This window comes from Rhineura floridana, chromosome 1, assembly GCF_030035675.1.
Source record: "Rhineura floridana isolate rRhiFlo1 chromosome 1, rRhiFlo1.hap2, whole genome shotgun sequence".
NCBI classification, from domain to species: domain Eukaryota; kingdom Metazoa; phylum Chordata; class Lepidosauria; order Squamata; family Rhineuridae; genus Rhineura; species Rhineura floridana.
In genome coordinates, this window is record NC_084480.1 from 207,427,548 (window position 1) to 207,453,890 (window position 26,343).

At 42.5% G+C, this 26,343-nt stretch overlaps 1 protein-coding gene across 1 annotated transcript in view; it reads right to left on the minus strand.

The window, feature by feature from the left end:
- Positions 1 to 1,234: 1,234 nt before the first annotated feature.
- PXDC1 (PX domain containing 1) overlaps positions 1,235 to 26,343 on the minus strand; it is a 51,019-nt gene continuing 25,910 nt past the window's right edge. The window contains exons 2-5 of the mRNA XM_061590975.1: positions 17,842 to 17,933; positions 14,821 to 14,938; positions 7,304 to 7,415; positions 1,235 to 3,773 (exon numbers count right to left, since the gene is read on the minus strand). Of these exons, the coding sequence (XP_061446959.1) occupies positions 3,656 to 3,773; positions 7,304 to 7,415; positions 14,821 to 14,938; positions 17,842 to 17,933 (440 nt within the window). The 3' untranslated portion in view covers positions 1,235 to 3,655. The remainder of the gene's footprint in view (positions 3,774 to 7,303; positions 7,416 to 14,820; positions 14,939 to 17,841; positions 17,934 to 26,343) is intronic.

Consider the following 26,343-nt stretch of genomic DNA (forward strand, 5'->3'; position numbering starts at 1 on the left):
TGGTGTTGGTGTTTTATTTCGGCAATAGGCCGCAACCTGCAGGCTGTGGTTGAAATTGATAAGACTCAAAGAGAGTAGCCTTGCAGGCAGGAAAGCGAAATTGACTAAGGGTGCATGAGTGTCTGTAATCCAAGAGGAAAGCCTCTATTTCTCTTCTCCTCCCTCTCCCTCGACTCTGGATGCCTGGAAGCAAAGATCAATAGTTCAAGAAGGGCATTTGATGCGGGGGGTGAGGGGTGGGAGGTGGAGGTTAGGCAAAGATAAATATTTTCTCCCTTGAAAAAGTTTACAAGCAACCACAATTGCAGGTCTCACCCTGAGCGGCTGCCCAGTTTGCAGGCTGGCTAAAAATTAACCGCTGTGGCTGCTTCTACGCAAATGAGCTTTGTTGCACCTGTGCAGTAGAAGTTGCAGCCCCCCCCCCAACACCACACCATTGCTCTGATAGGTTTCTTTTTCCCGGGCTTTCCCATGCGCAACAGTGGAAATATGTGATTGGCTGAGAATGAGGGAAGGGATATGGGGAACCGCCCAAGAACCGCCCATCAAATGCCCACAGCTGTAAAGTCCGTGGTATTGCATCCGAGCACCTGAAGGTACAGCAGATGATTCCTGGTTTAAAAAAGCAAATCGCATGATTTGCGGTATTGCAGGAGCGGATTTAACCAGGCGAAAATGCACAAAAGCACGTGGCGTCATATGGATGACTGAAAAATAATGAAAACACAAAGCGATCATGTCACATATTTTACAGTCGTCTGGATGAGCCTTCAGTGATGCTGATGCAGGATAAAAGCCTGCTTTCTTAGGTAAACGCACGCTCACGCTGGCACACTCGCATTTCAACATCTGCTGTTACTCTGCTGCTGTGGTGCTGCTTTAAACAAAATTAAGCAACACAAACACACACAGCGCAACAATCCTTTGCACATGTGTACCCAGAAGCAAGTCCCACTGAACTCAATGGGACTTAACTCCCATCACAGTGTATATTGCAGCTTAAATAAATGTGAGGGCCCATAGATCTGTGGTAGAGCACCCAGGTACAGTCTTCTGCATCTGCACTTAAAGGGGCTGGGAAAGGTAAGACCTCTGAGACTTTGGAGCAGGCTTCCCCAACCTGGTGTTCTGCAAAATGGTTTTGGACTACAACTCCCATCAGCCTCAGCCAATATTATTAGGCAGTTTCATATGCAACTTTTAAAAATCACACTCAATGCCAGGTGTTACACGTAACGATTATTTTATTTCATTAAAATATATGGGAAACATCTTGTAAAAAGGGTTCTCAATAATTTATTGCTATTTACATTAGCAAATTTTGTTTTACAATTATTATACAAAAGAATACTGAGAGGTTCACAGAAAAAGGGGGAGATGTACCATATTCTTCAGGGCTGAGGGAAAAAATCAAATGGAACAAAAATAACTTGGAATGTATTCTTTTTTCCCCGTTCCTGTCATAAATTCTGGCAATTCCACTACAAACCTGTATCAGTTTTATACCAATTCAACTGCCATTTCCCTCTCCTCTGGGGATTGTAGTTTGCTGCGAGTGCAGTCTTTAGTCTTGCTTGCAGAAAAACAATTCCTCATGTTCCCTGGGGAGAGGGAATGACTATTAAACCAGTTGAGAACTATAGTTTAGATATACCTTTATTAAACAATTTAGTCATAATATGTGGTGAATGCTGTGGGAACTTTGCCATCCCATGAGCTGAAGCCAAAATCAACCTTAACACAGCACCATTCTGTAATTAAAAGGCTTTAAGGCCTGCTTCTACTATTACATCCAATGTTTCATGTTAACAGAGTGCACTACCATTGCAGCAGAAGTGGTTCTTCCTTCTTATCCATAGTGCACTTCCTTCCGTAAATCTAGGGAACAAGTCTCTGTCCCACCTCCTTACTCTTTACTCCAGCCAGTGGCAATCTGAAGGGATGATTCAGCTGCAGCTATCATGACCTTCAAGATTGCCCTTGTGCCCTCAATGGCTGTACACAGAAGTTCACCAGGTGCAACTGTTCCTTGTTACTGCTGTGTGTTGGGCGGAAGAAACTGTATCATGCAAACCTCTGCTTGCTATGCAGCTATTTCAGTCAAACTACCAACCCTAGAAGACAAGCAGGGCTAATGCTATGGCGTGTTAGTGCAGTTTTGTATGGGTGTGGGCTGAAGGAACATGTGTCTATTGGAGTATCATAGCTTTATAACATCCACATGGGGATGTCTAAACTTGTTTTTGAGTGCAGAAGAATTATGAGTAATGGGGGCCATAAAGGAACGTTTCAGCAGATAGGGGCAAACTGTCCATTCTCTACGAATGCTGTACTAAAATTGGTGTTGTATGCTATGAAACTACCTTATGCAAGAAGAGATGGATCTTAGGACTGGAGCACATGGTGCAGTTGCCATTAGTTTTGCTACTGAAAACAACCTCTCCCTGGTGCATGATTCCTGCCCTGCTCATAATAGACAGAACTACTTACAACATGGATCTGCACCATCATGCTGTGAAATTCCACTCTGTGTTCCTTAGTAGTTCTATCTATACATAGGTATCATTCGCCAAAGGTAGGTCATTTTTGGCAGCCTTTTTATGGCAAATGTCACGTGTTCCTTCCCCTACAGCAGGAGCAGGCAGCCCATGCTCCCTGCAGATGATGTTGGGCGCCAACTCCCATTAGTCCTACCATGGCCATTGTCAGGGATGATGGGAGTTGCAGTCTAGCAACATCTGGTGATCCACAAGTTTCCAATCCCTGCCTTAGAGAGCTAAGTTACACAAAGGTTTGCACCCCACTAGTGAAAACACTAATACTGAGAACTGCTAACATTTCTTGGTTTAGAAGGTGGGGATTCTAACAGCATTTCTAGCAGAAGGCTCCAAAAATCAGGCAGAGTCTAAAAATTATAGACTTCTTCCACCTTCCCCAGCTTGGGATGTAATGTACTTGCTTCCTATATTATTTTTATTATTATTATTAAAAATTATTATTTCAAGTGAAAAAGACAGGCCCTCAGATGATTAAATAAAACTACAGGCTTAGAATAAGTTAAATAAAGCAATCAATTTATGTGCTTATTTCCTGTAGGCACACAAGACATAAGGCATCTCTCAATGAACAATCTACCATGACACTTGTTATAAGTTGTCATTCTAAGGAATGAAAACCAAACATAGGAGGCCTTTCAGTGGAAAAGGTTAAAAATGTAATTATGATCAGAGACAGCATGAGGGAGAAAAAATGTAGATAGTCTTTGTAAGTTTTACTGTGTATCAGTAAGAACTGGCGCTGCTGGTTTTTGCACCGTCGCCAATGATTTGTCAACATTGTGGCAGCTGCTGATTCGGTTATATTGTGTATTTCCTTGAGTCTATTTAGCTCTGGATGTCACTGCTTCATTCCTTTTGGCAAAATGAATGTCGCTTTGTCCATTAGAAGGGAACTGCATCTTTGCAAGCTGCCTCTAGGAGCCACAATGATCACCAAGCAGCAATATCAGCTTCCAGACATATATATGTAGCGAGCCCTTTTCTGCCTTGCATCTCACTCCTTTAGCATGCATGACAGATGCAAAGCTATGAGATGGTGAACACCACAAGTAAAGATGCTCAACTGATGTGTCAGCAATGAAGCTTGTTTGACAGTCTTAGTCCAAAATATCTGTTTCAAATGGAACCAAGTGGTAGTATGACAAGTTGGTGACATAAGCTGCTGGGTCTTCATTGCCCTCAAGCTCTGAGGTAAGTTCAGTAACATTTTCAAACCTAGAATAGGATAAAACAAGAAGTTAATGTAATTCACACTTGTTCATGCTGTTGTATACACAAAGGGAAATGTATCTGGAACTGAACACTATAAGTAGACAGAAATTAAGTTCCTAAGAAGAGAAACAAGAATCCCTTGGTGTAAAGCATCAAGAGGCCCCAACCAGGGATAATATATAGTTTTGTTCTCCTAATCACAGTGTTCTAAAGACACAAGCTTGTTCACAGGGGAAAGCCTTTCACAGGGGAGATATGATTGGGGCATACCGAGTTTTCTTTATTGTCCCCAGGATCCTTTGTTCAGACTCCATATTCCTTTGCTCAAGCAAAAGAATGTTTTGGATTAACTGGCATGCTATGTGGATCTATAAACTGAAAAAGCTTGAAGTTCTACCAGACGTTCTAGCACACCTTGACCTTCATATGTGAATTATGCTCAAGTCATACCTCTTGGTTGCAGCAAGCCCCCCAATGGTTCAGTCTCTACACTGAAAATGTGCACAGGCCACAATTTTGCATGTCACCAAAAGCTTCCTAAAAACTAGACAACCAATAAATCAGAAAGATGTGTTGCACCGATTGAAAACAAGCATTTTTCACTATGGGTTACCACCGTAACAAGAGTTATGTCAATTAGTCAAGCTGCTCCATTTTATGATAGCTTGTATGAGGGATGAAGAAAGGAACTTAATTAGAAAGTTCTATGATAATTATTTATGCAACTAATGCCCAGGTCTTTACTCTGAGAGCCTTTGGCAGCTTCTCCAAAAGCCTCTATACTTAGGCACATATTGGACAGTGCAGAATGAAAGCCTGCTTCTTAGGTGAATACACACACCAGCACACACAGCTCAGATGGCTGAATTACTCTGCATACGCATAACACCACAGAGTTTTTTTATGGTGATGTGGTAGATTGGATTGCAGTTTACTTGTTCTGAATGGATCATGTAAGCGAACTCCAGTGCCAATATTGGCCACACACTCCCACACTTTTCCTAAGTCAGCTACAGCTGTTCCTGGACAGGGATAGCCTGACCACTGTGGTCCATGCATTGGTAACCTCGAGGCTAGGTTACTACAATGCATTCTATTTGGTGCTGCCCTTGGGCCTGGTTCAGAAGCTTCAGCTGGGGCAAAATGCGGTGGCCAGACTGCTGATGGGGACACATGGCCAACAACATGTGACACCACTCTTAAAACATCTGCACTGGCTGCCTATCTACCACTGAGCCAGGTTCAAGGTCCTTATATTAATTTACAAAGCCCTGAACAACTTAGCTCTAGGGTATCTGAGGGACTGCCTGAACCCTTATATGAGGCTTACATTTTAGTTAAACAGGATTGAACGTGTTTGCATTCTCTGCCTCTCTCTCGTTCTGCCATTTACCATCACAGTTTCATGGTCCTTCCAATTTAAGTCATGTTTCTTTGAGGGTGAGGGTTCACTCTTAGTACATCTTGCTAGGCATGAATCTCTGAAAAGTGGCTAAGCTAAAAATACTTTACAGTGTGGCTAGACCACCTCAGCCATCCTTCTGAACTAATATACCTGAAGCAATTAAAAATTCCAGAAGCCTAAAGCACTGTAAACAATCAAATGTTTGGGACGCATAAAGACTGAAGAGGAAAGACTGCCACCTACTGAATTAGAAACACCTCCCTCTGAAGGATGTTGGAAATATCTACCTGCTTCCTGCTTAACTGACATTTAAACTGATCCCCCTGATCATCTTGCAAAACTATATATTCTGGGTGCATAAGCAGGTTTGTCCACTTCATGCCCATGCTGAAACTTCTACAGAGTGTGTGACTTTTATTTCTGTATCTGGAATTAATTAACACAAGCAAGAATACTAGTGGAGAACTTTGTTGTGTGGAATGGGATTGCATGAGTGTTGCTAGATCCCTACTGAACAGCAGACTACTCAGATTACACTTAGTACTCATGGAGATTCTTGCACACAGTTGATGCCCCCAGCCCACTGCTGTGTGCAAGGATCTGAGGACTGGAATCATTAGCACTAGCCATAGGACGTTACAACCAACTGTCGATCCATTTTATTGTAATGTTTTTGGTTTTACAATTTCTTCTTCTCTCCTTCTTTCATCTTCTGTCTTGACGTATGAAGAGTTCCATTTTTACACTGCAAATAGTTAAGTACTTAAAGATACTGTTACTTGTAGCTAAGTTATTTGAGTTAACTCATCAATTATCTGCCAGATTAGAATTTCCCAGGGACCTTCTGCAATGAAATTCAGACTGTCAACAGAGCTGCCTATGAAAGCTGTATTTTACAGTTTGATTTGGTTGCTATCTGTACTCTTCTTCTGGCACAAGCTTCTATTATTATAACAGTCTCTGTGGACTGCAAAAATATTTGCAGGCAAAAATATTGTTTTCAGCACAATGCTAATGCTAGCTCTGATTCAGCATTAGTAACACAATATCCACACTCCCTATTCATGGTAGCTCTGTTAGTGGGGGATTGGGGGGTGGATGGATAGCCCACTCATTAGTGCTATTGCTTTTATTTTTTAAAAAAAGCACTAGGTTCAATATGCAATCCAGAGCAATGGAGGGAGAGTTCATAATTTAGGTATACATTCAAAGAGAAAAGAAAACTTGTTTACAAAATTGGTCTGCATTGCTGCAAGGGAGGAGTTGTGCTGATATTCACCAGATTTTGAAAGGCTACATGAGTGTTTCTGTCGTGGAGTGATACATTCCATCAGTGACATCTCCCTGTCATATATTATAATGGAAAATGCTGAGATCCACAAGTCACATTTTTGTCTGTTAATTTATATAGGAGATTCAGACATTCAAATGATTTATTGTTCGTAAATCTTCACTTCTTATGAATGCCCAGATGAATTCTAGATTTTAGGTGCTCAATTCCACTGTGTTACAGTGGTACAGGTGTTGAGATAGGTATCTCAGGGCACTGTCACTGGGACGTGTACTGAAATTATATTTAAGAAAGTAAAGGTGTATGTCAGTTTGTGGGAGGTGGTATCTGACAGAAAAAAATGAAAATCCAGTCCTTTCCCATCATTCCTTGGCCCAGGCTGTCTCCTCTCACCATCTGCCCTACCTCTACTTCGATCTTCCTCCCAAATGTCTGCCTCCACTCAACTCCTCCCCCATACCTATGCATTCCCACAGATTATCCCACTTGTGGTAGCATGGAAAAAGACATTGCCCTCTCCCTGTCATCTTCCACCTCAAAGTTAGTTCCCACACTTGCACGTCCTCTTCACTTTTCTCCCAGATCACACCAATCTTGGTAGTAAGGAAACATATTACCCTCCTGTAATCTCTCACCCCAAAGTAAGATCTTTTTTGAAGTGGGGCATGAAAAATAAAATAACTAAAAGAGGCAATATATTTAATCTTCCTCCTCCCAAACCAGTTTCTCCTAGCATTTTGATTCTTGATCACCTGCAGCATGACACAATTAAAATGTTGGCAACTGGCGTTTTTGTATAGAGATGGATACATGCATTCAACAATCATGGATACTTACAAATGTTCTGCTGAATCGACATCTAGGTGTTTTTCTTTCCCATTTGGTATACTATGATCAATAACTATTGTTTCAGTGTTGGCTAAACAAAATCCATTAGATCTCATGATTTCTGTAGAAAAAAAGGAAGGAAAAGATGAAACATCAAAATATAAGGACTAATTCCAGAAAGGTAGAAAAAGCTTTGTGCTTAGTGCTTATCCAACAAATGAATTTACAAATCGAATACCTTGAGTGAAAGGAGACAGCATTTTTTTACCCCAAAGGAGCACAGGGATACATTTGTCTTGTAAGCATTTCTGCTTCATGGATTAAGCCTTAGCTAAAGGAAATTTGCAGGTCATCTCTTGGATAAAGAGCCTCTTTAGAAATGACTGACAAATTCCAATTATTTTCCAAGAAAAAGCATCATATGGTCTTTTCTAACAGTTTTCTTAACATAACCTCCAGACTGTAATACAACAGTGTTGTAAGTATCCTTCAAGAAACTGTAAGGGAAAGATGGAAAAAACACATCCAATTATTTCCTTCAGTACACTTGAACTCCACCGCTACCTCTAAATCAAGTTAAACAGCAGAACTTTTTCTTTGTCATGGCTTTTTGTTACCCTGTGTAACTGTTTGACTCATTTTAAAAGGGCTGTGAAATGCCACTGAGTCACACACAAACCACATTGAACTAAGAAAACACTTAATGCAACAATAATTGGAGCCTGTGTCAGGCAAGGATTTTAGTCATCTCATGCCATTGCAGGCTGAGATGAGGCCAGTGAAAGCTGCTCAGCACTCCCTGCCATAGATTGAACTGAGCCTGGATTGGCTTTTCAGATGCCACAGTGGTGCTGTTAGGGTAGGACTTTGGGGCAGAAGTCCAGGCCTTATTAAACAGAATGAGCGGGCTGGGCGGGCAAATGCAGGAGGGCTGCCTTAGCACGGTTAAAATAAATGAAGTAATCTAAAGAGCCTTGCCTCCCAATAAGACCAAGAAGTCCAGGGACTAAAATTACCTAATTGCACCACTCAGATGCCATCGCCATCTCTCTCAAAAAGCATCAGTTGCAATGGTGTGAGAAAAGTTAGTCTGGGTTTTACCCAGCACATGATGAGAAGCAGCAAGAGGCTGTCACAAAAACAGCAGAGCCTCTGGCAGAACAATTCAAGTAAACTGAAAACTGCAGCCAATGTGGGCTCAAACAGGGCTGTGAGCAAACCATTCTTGCCATTGTACCAATGAGTCGAGGTTCCATCCCCACAGGTTACACATCGGCCCAGTTCATATATTATTTATTATTTCAATTACAATTGCCTTTCCAGTGTTGCGGAAACATATTGTTGCGTGCACCCCGATCTCCGAGTAGTGAGAGACTTCCAGAGGTTCATGAGTTTACCCAGCGTTTGGTTTCCTTGGAATGAAGGTCAGTGGAGACTGTGGTTTCTTTATGATATATGGTTTACTTACACATATACACAACCTGAGTTTAAGATGGAGGGGTTCACAGCATTAACATAACAGATCTTGTTTCCCCATCAGGCTTCCAGGGTAGTCTTCCTAGCCACAGGTTGGGATTCACACACAGCGAGTAGGCAAACCACTCTCTGTGTTTTTAGTTCTCCCCTTCACCTCAGTACTAACACTAACCCAAACTACTTCCTGGCTCAGCCAAGGGAGGAAAGGAGGAGGGCCTCTCCCCTGAAAGTGTGCCTATGGCACACATTGCTCTCCTAGCTAAATCCTTACACATGTTAATGTGCCACCTGACAGACCCACTGTCTCACAAACGGCCTGGCCAGTGGAGCTGCTGAAAACTACATGCTTCTCTACGGAAAGCTACACCAACACAGGAACTGGCACAGTGTATTTCCCTCCCTAAAATCAAAAGTAACACACGCCTGACAAAGCATTGGTATGGATGAGATGTTTTAGATGAGGTCAACCTTTGGTTCTGTCTCCTCAGGATTCCAGCCCTGTGAGGCTTAGGATAAGCACCTTTCCTTGTTATGGAGATTGCTCTCTGTCTAGACTGCTCTTGACAGCCTTTTGAGAAGTTGGCTCATTTTGCTCTCCCCACTGCCCTAACGAATGTGCTAATTTGGTCTGTGTAAGGTGAGAAGAAAAGAAAGCAGTTTGGCCAGGGGGAGGGAAATGGATGTGGCCAGTGGGGCCACATCCCTAATTCCCCCACCACCACCACTCTGTGGGCTGACTGTGACAAATGGAACAGGCAGAATGTTGATTCAAGAAAATAACAAAAAGAACCTTTTAGTTCAAGTCTATCCTATTATAGCAACTTACAAATAAGTTTCTGGTCTTCTCACGTATAGCAGCATAGATGGTCAGTTGAGGGATGCTGAGGGACAAAGGACTGTATAGCAACAGTCCACTTTTAAGAGTTTTGACCCTGGTGGGTCCTGACTGACAGGTGGCACTGCCCAGCCAATCACAAGGCAGCCATGTAGCCAGGAGAAGGTCCAGGGGATAGGAACTGAAACAATCAAGGTGGCGATGGGCCAGAGATGGGTCATCGTGGTGGCAATAGGCCGGAGATGGGCAATTGAGGTGCAGAATAGCAGCCTTTCCTCAGCTCTTGGACGCAACTCCTTCATTTACAGATGATGGAGGACTGGGGAGACTAAAAAATCTTAAAAGGGACAGGTTGGGGAGAACAGAAGTGCATGGCAGGGTGCATATGTGTAACAAGATACATTTTACAGTACTTCTGATTCCTACTGGTTCACTCATACTGTGACAGAAACAGTTAAGACAGGGTTTGCAAACTTCTCAGTATTCAATTAGCGTGGGAAGTTGAAATTCTGTTTGTCTTGAATGGAATTTTGTCAAGCAATGACAGCCTTCAGTAACAGATTTTCAGTGGAAAAGACAGAGGGGGAAATAATGAAAGGTCTTTGTACCTTACATGCCAGCGTTTTGTGCTAAAATGATGGAGATTTTCTCTAATAAGGTAGAGCATTTTAAAGCAAAAAAAGAAATTAATCTAGGAACTCCAAGATTTCAGACTAACCTGACTGTGCAAGATGTAACTAAACTTCTGTTATTTTTGGTTTTAAATATATTCTCATTATCTTCATGCAGACATAACACTAAAGCAAGAGGATAATTCTCTTCTGCTCATTCTGAGTTTAGCAAAACACATTTATTGTTAAGTTTTATATCAATTCCGTCTCTGTTGCCTCCTTCTACCCCATCACAAAGTGCACTTAAAGTATGACTCACCTTCCGCAAAAAAGAGACTGTATTGCAGGCAGAGATGTAAACTCAAGACTCAGACTTGTTACCATCTGGTAAGCCTTTCTTCCTCTTTCATCTGAAGAGGAACCCTTTTGGCAACAGACTTTTCTTCACTGTATACAAAATATGTCTCTTCTCCCCCCATCCCACCCCAGCTTTCCAGTCTTCTTTTGATGATAACAAGTAGCCAACAAAACTGCAGCAGATCCAATGTGAAATGCAACCAGAATACTTATTTTTTCTTTTCTCCCATTGTCTTCGAGACTACAGCTTTTCTCTTCCAAGGTTAAATACTACCTTAGCAGTTAACTTTAATGTGACTTGCTATAGCAAAACAAAAAACCCAAACCACTGGGTAATTTTACCTTGCAAGATTCTGAATGGGGCTTCAGTTAGTTGCATGTAGAGATGGAGAGGGAACACACAACATGGTCAGCGTAAGACAGTGTAGTGCCAGAAGTAGACAGATCTGCCAATGAAGCTACCTCTGCCACTTTCTCCTCCTCTACCTCTTTCTGAATCCTGCTTGAAATAGTTTTTGCTTATGCATTAGCGGCAGCAACATAGGCATTCCTAGGGGTCATTTTGCCCTACAACATCTTGCTTTCATGTCCTTCCTAAGAGTGAGGCATTGTTGGTGAGGTGGGCTCAGAGAGCACCTGCACCACCACCACTTGGCAATGGTGGTAAATACTGTTTAAAGCTTAACAATAGTAAACTGTGAAACTTTAAACAGGCACTTTGGGGGGTCAGCTTGCCCACAGCACCCCATTCTGAGGAAGGACACTTCCCCAGTGTGGCATGGGCAACCTGAAGGGGTCTGTTGGAGTGCTGCCAGCCACCAGACAGCAGATGGGGGGGTGGCCAGCAGCACCAACAAGCAAGTGAAATGATGGCGATGGGTGGTCCTGCAGGCAGATGCAACTGCAGAAGGGCTGGGAGGACACTGATCCACCACCCTCCTGTTCAGCCACCTGATACAAGGGGCTCACGCTGTCCAGTTGGAAGGCTGGCTCTGCACACACACATACCATAAAAAGTATAATCTCATTGATATGAATGGCTTGAGTACGACTGAAAACATATACAGATAACCAATCTAAAAATGAGAATGTATTTACTTATATTATCTCCTTCTGGCAAGGAGCTCAGGGCATGGTATGCTATTCTCTCTCCATCTTCTCAATCAAATGTTATCCTCATAACAACCCTCTGAGGTAAATTAGATTGAAGGAGATGGTGAGCAGCACAAAGTCACTCAGGTTCATGCTTAAACAGGGCTTTGAATCTAAATCCAACTATCTACTATGGCCTTGCCTCAATCAGTAAATGGAGAAGGGGAGGAGTGGTAGACTGAAGTAGCAGTTTGTACCCTCTCTCACTCTGGGCCAGCCACCACCAGTATTAGAAACTCCATACAAGGAGACTATATAACTCAGCTGGTAGGACATACGCCTTGGGGTTCTACGTCCCTCTGGATTCATGTCATGGACATTTAGAGCTCGCAAAGGGGAATGCTGGTGACAGGGAACCATAGAGGACAGTTTGTACACAACAGCCTGTCTCAGAACACACAGGGGGACCCGAGCACATTGCTAACATTTCTCTACCTAAAATCCTAACAGCTATTTTCAGATTTCAGACACAACCACAACACTAAACTCTACTGCACTTTGCTCCAATAAGGTAGGAGCTCCAGAGTGGGTCCAGTGTCTGCCAAAAACAGTGCGGCTTGCATTCGGCGCCAAATTCAAACAGCACTGAATGCAAGCCATGTTTGGAAATGAAAAATCGAGAGTACGCTCTACAGCTCCTGATTGTTCTTTTGTAAGTCCAACTTGCATTGGTCACTGTCTAAATCTGGGACTGAATACAAGCCATGCGGCTCTCTGCAGGGGTCAGATCAACCTCAAGTCATATGACATCAGGTGATTTATTTATTTAATTAATTACATTTCTATCCTGCCCTTCCTCCCAGTAGGAGCCCAGGTGATAGGTGGGTGGCCCCACCCATCCGTCAAAAATGGCCCACAGAGAATTGGCCACAATTTATTTTATTTAAAATATTTATAAACCACGCTTTCATATAAAATGCCACTAGGTAGTATACAGATTAAAAACACACTGGGCAGTATTCAATTGAGTATTGCACTAGTGCAAGGATTAGCACTAACACAATGGGATTTCCCCCCCCCCCCAGCGCATCCTGTGCTGTCCTCAAATCTGCTCCGGAGGGTTGGGGGAACCCCTCAGAACAGGTTTAGGGGGTGTGCAAGGGGAGGAGAGGGAGAGAAAACTTAATTGCTCAAGAAGAAATCCTTGCACTAATGTAACATTTGTCTTAGCACTACGTTGAACACAAGCCACTATTACAACAAAAACATCAAACATATCAGCAAGAGCTGATTGGCAAAGAATCTCAGATTTGAAAGGCCTGTCTGAGTAGAAGGCTTTTAGAAGACATCTAAAAATAAGCAGAGATCACTTCTGCTGAACCTCTATGGACAAGGAATTCCACAGGACTAATTCAATGTCTACTCATACATTTCTGTGTAGACAACCTGTGAGGCCAAGTTCGGATTGGTCCACTGCAGTCTGCAATATGCTGTGTGCTCTTAAAATGGAAAATATAGTGAAGTGATTGCCTCTAAATTTTAAATCTGATGAGAATCCCTGAGCTTATCCTAAAGAAAAATCCATCCTTAGATGGATTACCAAGTGCCTAGTCTGTTTTTGCCAGGAGCAAAATTGCAAGGGAAATGTACCTTGCAACTGTTGTTTGTTTGTTGTTGTTGTTGCTATTGTGTGGACTGTTGCAGAGATGTTCAGAATTTAATAAATGAACCCGATCAAAGATATCACCTGAGATAAGGTACCATTTCTGGCATGTTGTGGGGCAATTGCCTTTTGCTTTAATAAAGCAGGCATTTATTGAAGAATTTGCTTTGCAGACAGGGTGTAAAGGTCCAATGTTTAGGCACATTGGCTGATCAGGGTGAAAACTGCACTACTCAAGGTTTGTTCATTTCTGTGGCTCAATGCAACTGATGCTGAGAAAGGGAACAATTTTCTATTTATACAAATAATATAGTTAGGGTTAACCTTTCTTAACTCTCTTGAACATTCCATTAACTTCAATAGAATCGTGTTCTTTACAACAATATGGTATTGGATGAAGAGGGATTTTCAAGGGTTGTGACTGAACAAGGTTGGGAAAAGTAAATTATTACTGAAGAGCAAGACATAAAATGCTGGCATTCATTACAGAAATGTTCATATTGGCGGCATTTGGATGGTTTCACATTACATGAACGAGCCTAGCCTCTTTCAGGGCTTGCACGCACACAGCCCCTCCCCTCTCCTCCCATGCAGCCAAATGGAGGAGTTCAGAATCCTTTGCTTCTGCTTTTAGTTACACATGGATTCCTGTGCAGTCTGAACCAGGAACTGTGGCTAACATTAGCAATGGTTAGTTTAAACAAGCCATAGTTTAAACAAACATAGTTAGTCTTAACCAGAGTTTGTCATACCAGACAATACACCAAACCACGTTTTAACTAAAAGCAAAAGCTTCTGAAATCCTTCTCGCAGCCATGTGAGGAGAGGGGAGGAGGGGCGCAAGTGAGACCAGGACAAGGCTTGTTCACATTGTGCTAAGCCATGCTTTAGTATGATACCCAAACACAGCCATTATATAGAGCATGGAAAGTCAACATGGTGCCTAATAGAGGTTATTGGACTACAGCACCCATCATCCCTCACAATTGGCCTCACAGTTGGCCATGCTGACTGGGCCTGCTGGACAGGCCCAGGTATTCAGGTATTCCTGAAACAGAGGCTTGGCAGCACCTAACTAAATTCAGGAAAATTTGACAGTGGTAGAAAGAACTGTTGCTACTCAAACATGTGTTCAGTTCCTTATGCGACTATCCTGATCATCTATTATTTGCCCCAAGACCAGCATAGAAAACTTGATTACACGAACCACTTTAGATCATACCTACTGAAGAGGCTACTTAAGAATTTTCACAGTAGTCTAGGTCAGTGGTCCATCTAGTCAAGCATAATGTCTCAAACAGTATCCAGGTTCAAAGAAAATTAGACGACAGTGGAAAACAATGAAGTAATTCACATTTTTCGGAATGAAATCCTTTGAAAAGCCTTAGGGTAAGAAGAGTGAAAGCAACTTTCTTTTGAACCATACAGATGAGAGGAAAAACAATCATATTAACTATTGTGGCCTGGGCTGTAGCAAGTTGATAGATCTTACCAGATATTTTAACTGGACTTTGAAAGCTTGGTTGAATTTTATGGACGTTGTCATTTTTTAACACCTGATCTAAAGGAGATCTTTCGAAGAAGGTGAGGACAACTTCAGATCTAGAGTACTGGAAAAAAAGGATCAAAGAAAGAATTATAATTACAGGAGTAGGGAAAGAAAAAAACAGTTAATTCTCAGGGCCAGCTCAGCCTAAACATTTACTTACCAGCAAGTCGTACACTTGGGACTGCAGATTTGAGGATCCACTAGACCAGCCTTTCCCAACCAGTGTGCCTCCAGATGTTGTTGGACTACAACTCCCATCAGCCTCAGCCAGCATTGCCAATGGTCAGGAAAGATGGGAATTGTGGTCCAACAACATCTGGAGGCACGCTGGTTGGGAAAGGCTGCACTAGACACAACAATGGCAGTTCTGTGTCTTTAAACATAAAATTGCCCAAATCACACAGAAAGTGGGGGAATGATTTTAACAACAAAAGTAGCATGTAGGTAAAGCGCCTGAATCCTCTCTGTGCCTGCCACTTACCTCCATGCCCCCACTCTCTCCAAATACTTTTCACTCAGCTGAGCACACTTCTTGGAGTTCAGCTGAAAAGAGAAGCATTCTGGGAAAGAATCTACACAAGGAAGGTAAGGTGTGAGTGGCACATGTTGATAATTTATTGCATGCTGTGGTGGTTCTGCACTCCCTTTTATGGGGTCGCGTATTTTTTGCTGAGAGTGGACCATATGCACAATTCCTATGACAACCCTGCTCCTGTGTCAGCTGCAGATATACAACATTTCTCAGCATTTGCTTGTTTTTGTGTTTCTCTTAGTGCTTACAAAAAGGGGGAGGGAATCCTCCTATGCTGAATGCACACAGAGCAACCACTAGTAGAAAAACATAACACACAGCCATATCTGTGAAATTTCAGTGGTACTGATTGCAATGGTCATTTGTACATGGCAGCCCATGCAATTATTCGTATTATCATGAGAACAAACATCAGCATGAAGCACGATTCTATGCCTGTTTACTCAGAAGTAAATACCAATATATTCAATGGGATTTTGTTTGAAGTCTGTGTCTATTGGATTGTAATGTTATAGCCAGTTGCCCTAATCCAGAGTTCTCTGTGTTGGTAGGTATCCCTGTATTCCAACAGAGGAAGCCAATCCAAATGTGCAAATAAATGCACATGTGGATCACAGCTCACTCCACTGAAATAAATACAGCAGTCCCATAACGGGGTAGGAGAGCTTTACTGACTGCTAGCAATCACTGAGTCACAACAACTGACTCTAGCATTCAAAGCTCCACTAAATCGACTGCTAAATGCCAGAAACCACCAACAGACCTGGTGACTGTTGCCTTTTCCAGTCATCAGTGTCATAAAACTTGGCTTCACCCATTTCCTCAGCAAAGCTATGGTTGAAGCACAAACCACTGCACCCACTTGGTAACACTGGGGCTGTGAGACATGCTTATGCAACTGATCAAAAGAACTGGAGGTAGTGTTGCTCAGTGGTAGACCACATGCTTTCCATGCAGAAGGTCCCAGGTTCAATCCTTGGCATCTCCACATGACACTGAAAAGGGAATTTCTGCCTGGAATCCTGGAGAGCTATTGCTAGTCAGTGTATAAAACAATACTGATCTAGATGGACCAATGGTCTGATGGTGTAAAGCAGCTGTCTATGTTCAGTGGTGCATTGTTTCCACCCTGTCATTTGGGGCAACCTCAAATTATGAAAGTAAGAGACAGAAGCTCTAAACAACACATCTGGCATTTCTCTAAGTGGCTCACAATGATGTGTTCTTGTTTTTGTATCTAAATAAAAATGTAAGCACCACCCTGCAGTTCACGGTGCCACAGACAGATAGCACTGCAAATTGTAACGTGAATGCTTTCCCCCACCTGCACACCGCTTGTACCGCCCGCCTCAGCATGCAGGCAAGGCGGCAGGGGAGGTGGTGGTGCAGGCGACGGCAGCCTGGGTGGGTGGCAGCCTAGGGCGATCTGCAGCCTAGCTGTGCAACACAATGGCAATGTTTGTCCAGGGCAGCGGCAGCAAAGGAGCAGGTGAGGCAAGCAGGTTGGCAAGGGGAGTGGGGGTGCCTGAGGGGGTAGGGGTTGATGAGAGGAGTGGGGTGTCCTGGTGGTCAGCGGGGGGAGTGGGGGTTTTCAGGGCTGAGGGAGTTGGCCAGTGGAGTGAGCAAGGAGCCCCCTTATGCTTAGTCTCTCTGGCCTCGTCGGGGACAGGATCTGTCTGACTAGTGCTGCCTCCTGCAGGCAAGAAGATGACAATCATTTTGTCATCCAGAGCGAGGCCGCAACTAGAATGGGACTTGCTCTCCAGGCTGCGTGTGACTCAACCTTCCTCCCAAAGGTGAAGATGTGTGTTTTTAAAATTAAATTCATTTTCTCAAAATGCAAAAGTTGCAAAGGGGATGGAGATGTTTACAGCTGCAATCCCATATCCACTTACCTGGAAGTAAGTCCCATTGAACTCAGGGAGACTTACTTCTGAGTGCCGTAAGAGATATAGTTCATTATAGTACAACGAAAACTGTTTTAAACCAAGCCAGGCCATTGGTCCAGCTAGCTCAGTACTGTCTACATTGCAGTGGCTCTCCAGGGTTGCAGACAGGGAACGTTCCCGGCCCTGCACAGAGATGCTGGGGACTAACCTGGGACCGTCTGCATGCAATGTAGGTGCCCTGCCACTGAGCTACAGCCCTTCCCCAATCCAGGCAGTTGAATGGGCTGAGTTATAAATGAAAATAAAATCATTAACACATATTACCTTTTACAGATTTCAATGATCTTTAAGAATGGATAAAATTGAATGAAAGGAGGGATTTATTTAATATAGAAAGGTAAAGAATCACAAGCCCAGAAACCAACAAGGAAATGGTAAAGAAGTTGAGAGCAGAGAGCTAATGCAGCATAGCTGTTAAGAGTGTAAGCTATGAGGCGACAGCCCCAATTTTCTTCAGTGAGGCTTAGCATCTGGTCCACTTACCTTCCAAGGCATATTTATAATGTTCTTGAGAAGCTTCTCTACTTCATTAAGCCTGGCTTCTATATCGTGAGACTCTTTAATTGTGATTAGCCCTAGAAACAAAGAAGATATGTAAGTCAATTGGCGGGAGGGCAAGAACATCTTGTAAAGCAATCAGCTTTTTATTTCCTTCAGTTACATATATTTGAATATACATTTAATGATGATCCTTACCTGAGGACTTCAAAGTGGATAAGAATTGATTAGACAGATATTTTCAAAAATTGCATTCAAATTTATTAAAAGGCTAATAGATTCACATTCCTCAACCTTTGTCAGATTTTCTAAGCATGGCCCCCACCATCACCAAACGCCATCCCAAACAGAAAGATTTTAGATCTTAGGGTTTATCTTGCCTCAATTCTGGCTTGCATTATGAATATTCAACCTATCAACCTCCAAAAGTAGTGCAAAGGAGATTCAAAGAAAAAATGCCTGTAAAGGACTTCTAAACCAAATCTCAATTTTACTCTTCGTAGAATGCCCGTGCGGTTCTGCCACTGTAAGGCAATTGCTGAGGAGGCCTCCCTTTGTTGTCTAAACATGGTGCACACTGATGTTAAGAATATAGGAACGTAAGAAGCTGCTCTATGCTAGGTCAGGTCATTGGTCCATCTAGCCAGTTATTATTCTCTATGGCAGGGATGTTCCAGCGTTTCAGACGTGGGACATTCCCAACCCTACCTGAGGATGCTGGGAATTGAACCAGGGGCCTCCTGTATGCAAAGCAGATGCTTCACCGCTGAGCTATAGCCCTTCCTCTAAGAGAGCACCCTTGGTTGCTCATAAAGGTTACCCTGCTTCATGTGTCCATGAAGCCTTCTTGGTCATTACTCTGGTCCTAGGGAAGAGCCCCCTTCAGGGAACTTCACAAATGTCAATCACTCTTGAACTTCTACAGGCAAATTAAGGCTTGATTTAAACTATTTCACTGGAAATATATCTGATGGATATGCCTAGTTTCAAGTACTGCTGGGGGAGTGTTTCCATGTTTTTAATTAGTGGCTTATTTTACTATGTACTGCAACATATCTGCCATAACGGGGAGATATCTGTGTAAAGGGTCATGCCTCCCAAATGGGATCCCTGGGTCAGGCCACTGAGGGTCAAGGCATATTTTGCTCTCACTCCAACAGTGTATCTGAATGCTTGTGTTTTATTTTACCCCATAGGAATGAATAAAAACCAAGCACTTGTATGAAAATGGGGGAGTGTACATTTAAGACTGTTCTCAGCCACTGAAAATAAAATTGTTGAGAGTTAAGCCTGATTCTATCTCCAAAGTCCATCATGGGTTCTGTCTTTTTGTCACTGTGTGTTGAAATGCTAAGAAATGCCTTTAAAATGTATCTAATTATGTTTTTATTCTTTGATATGTGTTTATTATACCTAATTAAAAAGAAAGCTGACTTGATTTTAACATTAAAGGAAGGTGGAGTAGAAACTCAGTAATCAAAATGTAAAATAAATTTCAGAAAGTCCTGTGAAAACCGCCTGTGCAGCCAAGCACTATAAGGAGAGACCGATAAAAAGGCCCATTCCATGGCAATTTCCAAGACATCCAGTAGAGAGTGCCAGAATGCCACATATTGTCCAATATTCTCTCATAAATAATATGCAAGCATCCGACTGTGAAATCATGCGAGGTATGAGAAAATGACGATTACATAGTGCTCTTCCACACTCACTGCTGCTCATGCATGCAAGTTGTTTGCAGCACCCACACACTGACATCTTCACTGAAATGCCATCCCATCCCCTCAATTTAATCCCAATGTACCATTTCCATGTTTGGGTTCTTTTTTTTTTTTACTTATCAGATTTTTCCACAGAAATGGTAACTCCCGATTAAATGGAAAAATAATACAGGACAGCATTTTGATGAGAAAAACATCATGTAGATGCTGTGTAAAACATGCGCACATGAACAGCCAAATCCACAATAAACTGCAGCGCGGAAGTGCCCCAGGTAACCATCATAATGTCATACCTCACACTCTCCTTCTGGACTATTGTAGTAAAACGTTTGTTTTGCCAAATGATTTCACCTCCAGGATCCTTGAATATTCAAATGCACGCTCAATGTGCAAGGTGTTTACAATAATTAAAAATTGTTTTGTCAATGTCCACCACTTTGAGTGCTTTTGGTAGAAAGTGATACATACATTTTGGAAATAAATGAGTAAGTGAAACGTATAGATCTTTGCCTCAAGGAGATTACAGTCTAAAAGCTGACAGTAAAAGAAAGAAGTCCACAGAGGCAGAGGGAAAAGAAAAAAGGGAAGGCAAAGCAAAGCAAGGATAACATGCAAAGGTTGTAACACATGCATCTGTTTTAGTTGAAGTGAATACTATGGAATGAATTTTTCTCTGACAGCTGCCTATTTCTGATCAGATTGGCGTTTGACACAAGTTTCAAGATTTTCCAGTGTGGTGACCTGAGAACTACCTCTAGAACAGTGGTGGCTAGTGACATTTAGTTCTAGGAGGGTAGCGCCATGGAGCTCAATGGTGAGAACACCATCTTCAACATGACAATGATGATAAGGATTGATAACACATTTATTTGACAACAACTTATACATGTACTGTGCCATTACATTAAAGCATATACAACATAAGAAAACAACCAGTAGTTATATTCCACCCTTATGTGCCTATTAAGAAGATAGGTCCCTGCCCTGAAGAGCTTACAATCAAACCAATAAATTGAAGCTGAAGATCCTTGAAAGACAGAGGTGTTATGTGTTGGGGGTCCTCACGCCCAGGAGGTGGGAAGACGACTGTTCTGGATGGGGTTGCTCTTTCCTTGAAGAAGCAGGTTTGCAGCCTGGGGATACTCCTTGATCCAACACTATCACTGGAGGTTCAAGTGGCCTCAGTGGCTAGGAGTGCCTTTTTCTAGCTCTGGCTGGTTCACCAGCTTTGGTACCTTTTGGGTAGAGAAGACTTGGCCACAGTGCTCCATGCTTTGGTAACTTCCAGACTGGATTATTGCAATGTGCTCTACATGGGGCTGCCCTTGAAGAAAACTCAGAAACTTCAACTGGACCAAAATGCAGTAGTCACATTACTGGTGAGGGTTCCTTTTAGAACTCAAATAATCCCTCTTTTAAACCAGCTGCATTGGTTGCCAGTTCGTTTCCGGGCCCAGTTCAAGGTGCTCAGTTAGTGTTTAAAGCCCTAAACAACTTAGGTCCCAATATCTGAAAGACCCCCTCCTTCCCTACAGATCCTCTCAGGTGTTGAGATCAGCAGAGAGGGCCCTTTTGGTAGTTCTGCCACCCTTGGAAGTTCGGGGTGGTGGTGTTGGCCCAGGAGAGAGCATTCTCTGTGGCAGCTGAGTTGTGGAACTCCCTCCCCACCAAGGTGTGTCTGGCAACTTCACTGTACAGCTTTCAGTGAATGCTGAACAGGCACCTCTTTACCCTGGCCTTTGACACCTGACATGCATATTTTTAGGGCTCACCCTATTTTCTGTGATGTTGTTTAGGATGTTTTTAACTGTTTTTAATTATGTGTTTTAAAATTGTTGTGACCCACCCTGAGACCTCTGGGTGAAGGGCGGGTAATAAATCCTAATGAGAACAACAACAACAACATTCAACACAGAGGGAACAGCAGGAGAAGGGGATTCAATTTAGGAATCCAATTTCATACCCACTTATGTAAGTAGGGCTTACTTCTGAGTAAAGTGAATAGGATGGTGTTAGTAACCACAGCCATACCACCTCCTCCTCAGGATAATTATTACATACGCTAGCTATCATGTATTTTAACTCCTGTGGGGAAAACAGTGAACGTTATGTTTTGAAATATGTTTTATTTAAACCATGCTCGACTTATTCCCTGATACACAGAAAGAACCTCCCCTGATCTGGCACAGTGTATTTAAGTATCACGGATAACAGGTATTACATAAAGATCTCCAGAGTTTCTTTTTAAAAAAATAAAACCAATCCTGCAAACTATATTGCTATTGCTATATGCCTATTGCTCAGAGAAAAAGATGTGGCAGGTGGGGAAAAACAAGAAGCTAAACGGTTAGAAAAAGGAGTCTTTCACACCATATGATCCGTTCCAAATACTATAGTAGCACGTTCTACAAGTTCCTCCAGTACTCCACTGGTGCAGGCACTCGAGCCTTTCACACAAAGTATCTTAAGCCCCATTTGCACCATACATTTAAAGCAGTATCATACCACTTTAAACAGTCAGGGCTTCCCCAAAGGATCCTGGGAAGTGGAGTTAGTTAAGGGTGCTGAGAGTTGTAGGAGACCCCCTATTCCCCTCGCAGAGCTACAATTCCCAGAGTCTGAAACTGGGGCTGGAAGTGTGCAATAACCCACACACGCCCTGCTAATTTGATCACCAGTGCCAAGATATCTGTGTTAACTACTCCCCTGTTCTCTATCCCTCTCCTCCACCCGTAATTATTGAAGACATAGTCCTTGACTCAGAAAGAACACAAATACCTGGTCCTCTTCAAAGTACTGCTAAGATTTTTCTTTTAATTAAAATAATTATAATAAAGTCTTGTTCTTATCTCTAATGGAAGTTAATTATTTTGCATAAGACCATAACAAATTTTCAGATACTTAAATAAAAAATGAAAATAAAAAAGGCCCAGTTCAGGCCAAAAAAACCCAGATCCCCCCCCCATCCCTTGATGCCAGCCTAAACATGCTCTGGGGGCAATTTGCCAACAATAATCTCTTCTCCCACCCTTTACTCTGAACAATAAAAAGGGGAAGTCTGGCCCGTGAAGAAACCAGATCCCTACCCCCGATGCCAGCCAAATGCACTTTTGGGGTAGTTTATCACCACTCCTCTCACTGAAATGTACACAATATCAGTGATTAACCCAGAAGTTGAACAATGAACTCACAGGGATATATTGCTGATTTCCAAGCTTGGCCGCCCACAGGAAGAGGGGAAATTTGTGCTTACTGCTGCTTTAACTTGCTGCTTGCAAAAGGAGGGAATAGCAACTCATCCACAGAAAACATCAACAGGCTGATTGCAAATGTACTGCCTTCAAGTCGATTCCGACTTGTAGTCCAACACCTTAACCACTACACCACACATCTGATTGGTTGAGGAAGCTGCTTCTAATCCAACCCTATGGATCTTTCAGTACATTTCTGAGGGATTCCTGATTTAGTAGTTTAATCCATTGCTGAAAGTAGGAAACAAAACTAAAACAGAGGTTCAAAGGGGTCCTCTGCCTTCCGTACACCACCCTTAAAATAATTACAATGCAGGTGTGGGTGGGACCATAGATATGATTGTGATAGGCTGTGCTTTCCAGCAGAGGTGATGGAGAAACAAATCTGCAGTGTCTCTAAATGTGAGGAAATGTATTGAATATGAATGTTAAGGAACAGAGAAGGGAACTGGGTTATTGCTTGGGGAGGTTGAGGGTTTAGGGTGAGCAGTGCCCCATTTGCCCTAATGTACAAGCCTCCACTGCTCTAGAAACTCTTTTCCATTAATGAAACAGATCTGGTCAGTGCTAAAAGACAACTTTTCTGCCCCCAAATCCACAGTTGGGAAATGCATTGTAGTTCACAATACGCTACTCTCAAATTGTTCTGTATCTCACATCCAAACCAAATGTGCCAAACAAATGTGCTGAATGACAGACAGCCCAACAGTCCTTTCAGAGCACGAAAAGCCACTCTTCAGTGCAATCGGGAGTCAGCACAGGAAGGAGCGGCCTAGCCCTTGCACTGTCAGCAATTTCCATGCCTCAGATTGCCCCTCAGTGGCTTTCCCCCAAGGATTATATGTCGCTTCTCCACTCTTGAATGACCCCACCAGCAACAGCTTTTCCTGCACTAAAATGGGCCACTGGGTTACTATTACACCCTTTAAGGCTTCTCTTGCAAAAGCACAGCAGTTGGGCCTTCCTGAAATCACTAGGGAATGCAAGTTCCAGATTACAAATGCTTGTTGAATTATTATTCCTCTCCACCCAAGGAGCCCTGCGAACTGTAATTATTCTCACAAACAACAAGTGAGGTGATAAATGCAGGGTTGCTTCAGAGTGCAGGGGGGCACTCACAGCACTGTACAGAAAGAGCTCTGGAAGTTCCGATGAAATCTTTTAAATAAATAAATAAATATTAATCCTCCACTCAGAAACTTCCAGGGTTCTTTGAAGGGAAGCCATAGCAATTAAACTAGTTTTGGAGCAATATAAACATGTCCTAACAAAAGTTAGAATTTTGGAAAGAATTCTCCCTTGGGTTTAAGTGGTGAATGTACATGTTTTTGGTGGGTTTTTTCTTTTCTTTTGATCTGTGACATGCTTGTTTAGATATCCGAGTGGGACCATCTAACTGTGCCTCATTAGATTTATTTCTTGATCTACATGCACTGCTGTTATAGTATGCTTTGCTTACTCCTGCTGTCTACTCCTAGCTTGCGATGCTCTTCATACTATGACTAATCTGTTAGGGTTGTTGGCTTGGAGAAGGACACTCATTTTATAGACTCTGGATTCCACAAGGCTCACAGCCATTCACAGCCCCTTCATTCTATTAATAGGAATCTTATTGTGAGCTGCAACTCCAGTTCTATTGGAAAAATTCTGAACAGGGTTTAAAACCCCCATAATGGCATCACTGAAAAGTACTGGATTTGTATATGTGAAAAAACTCTTTTAAAAGAATCTTAATACTATGTACCCCATGGTATTCTGCCACGAAGCAGCAGCAGCTTTGCTATATAACACATCTATACTAAAAATATGCATTGTGTTTTGTGCCACTTTCTATCTCGACTTCCTCCAGATAATTTTGGGAAGTATGCTTGTGTGAGATGCAGAGAATTATCTGTTAGAGATCCTCCCCAACCCCTGAACTATGGTCCCCAAACTCCTTGGAAAGAGGGAATAACTGTTGAAGAGTTGGTAAAACTGTAGTCCTGAGCACATTTATTAGGGCATAACAGAGCGATCTTAATTATAGAAAGCTGGCGTAACTTAACGCCGGCTTAAGGTACTCCTATTCTAAATGCTGTTTAGGAGGAATTTGGAAGACTTTGTCTTACACAACTCTTTTTGCTGGCTAAATTCCACCAGATTGCTAGGTCACATAACCAAGCTGAAAGTGGTTTGGAAGAGGTGTAAGTCTCTCCTTGTCTCACCCTACTCCTCCCACACCCCAGACTGCCCCTTTTTGGGGACTCACATCAGCCTATGTTTCATCAGCTCAAGTTCTGTCAGCTGAGCCTTGGCTGAGAGGCTTATACCGGCATATCTCTGGCTCAGCCAGGATAGCCCAAGATCCACTGAATCCAAACTCTCTCATCCCGGTGGATCTTGGGTTTGGATTGTGCCATTAGGTCTCATTGAACTCAGTGGGATTTACATCTGAGTAACAACAACAACAACTTTATTGCATCATAGCTATAAGCCTTTTGCAAATACATATAGAGATACGAACAATTTATTAAAATTTAAAAAAAAGGTGTCCTATGGGTCTGTTAACCTATGGATAAAAATCTCTCTCAGTTTTTGTGCAGCTATCGCAAAATTTGCAACCGCGAGAGAGACTAACCTAGAGTAGTCCGATAAAAGTATATTGACCTTAACCTCATCAGGGTAAGATGCTATTGGTTCTAAAAATGATTTAAAAATTTTTTGCCTAGGTTGTTCATAAAGAGGACAATGAAGCAAATAATGATCAATCTCATCAACTACCATACAGCCTTATGAACAATGTCTTTGAGCCAAAGGGATGCCTTTATACCTGCCGTCTAGAAAGGCTGTGGGCATAACTTGAAATCGAAGAGCTGTAAAAGCTCTTCTGATTTTAGCTCTGTCTAGAGTCTCAAGATAATTAGACATATAGTGATTTAATTTAAAACATGGGTACCAACGTGAAAAGGAAGCCATCATAATATAAGCACGATCTTGGCCTGCATCATTTTCGAAGACTAAATTTCGAAGGGCTATTCTGTTAAAACCCAGCACCTTGGATTGAGAAAGATCGTATTTTGCAAGTACCTTCAAGCAATCCGAAGCCCAACCCTCAGATTGCATTTGTTCTAGCCAGCATTGTTTAACCAGAGCTGCCTCCTCCATTTTAGAGATTCTCTGCCAGAGTCTTAGATTGGCCAAATCAATGCGAGCAGCAATCGATGGTAATCCCAGCTCGGCTCTTAAATGTGCTGCTGGCGTCCCCGGTGGTAAACCTAAAACTAGTCTCATGAACGCATTTTGGGTAGGCTCGAGTTGGTAACTGGCCGAGAGGCCCCACAGTTCTGAGCCATAAAGAATCTTTGGTATTATTTTGGATTTAAGAATTTTAATCATGGGTGGTACAAGTTGGCCTCCTTGCAAAAAATAAAACCTTCCGGTTAGGCCTAAGATTTGGGTACCGGTTAGTGACGTGGCTTTAATTTGCGTAGCCCAGGAAAGTCTGTTGGACAGGTGGATTCCAAGATATTTAAAAG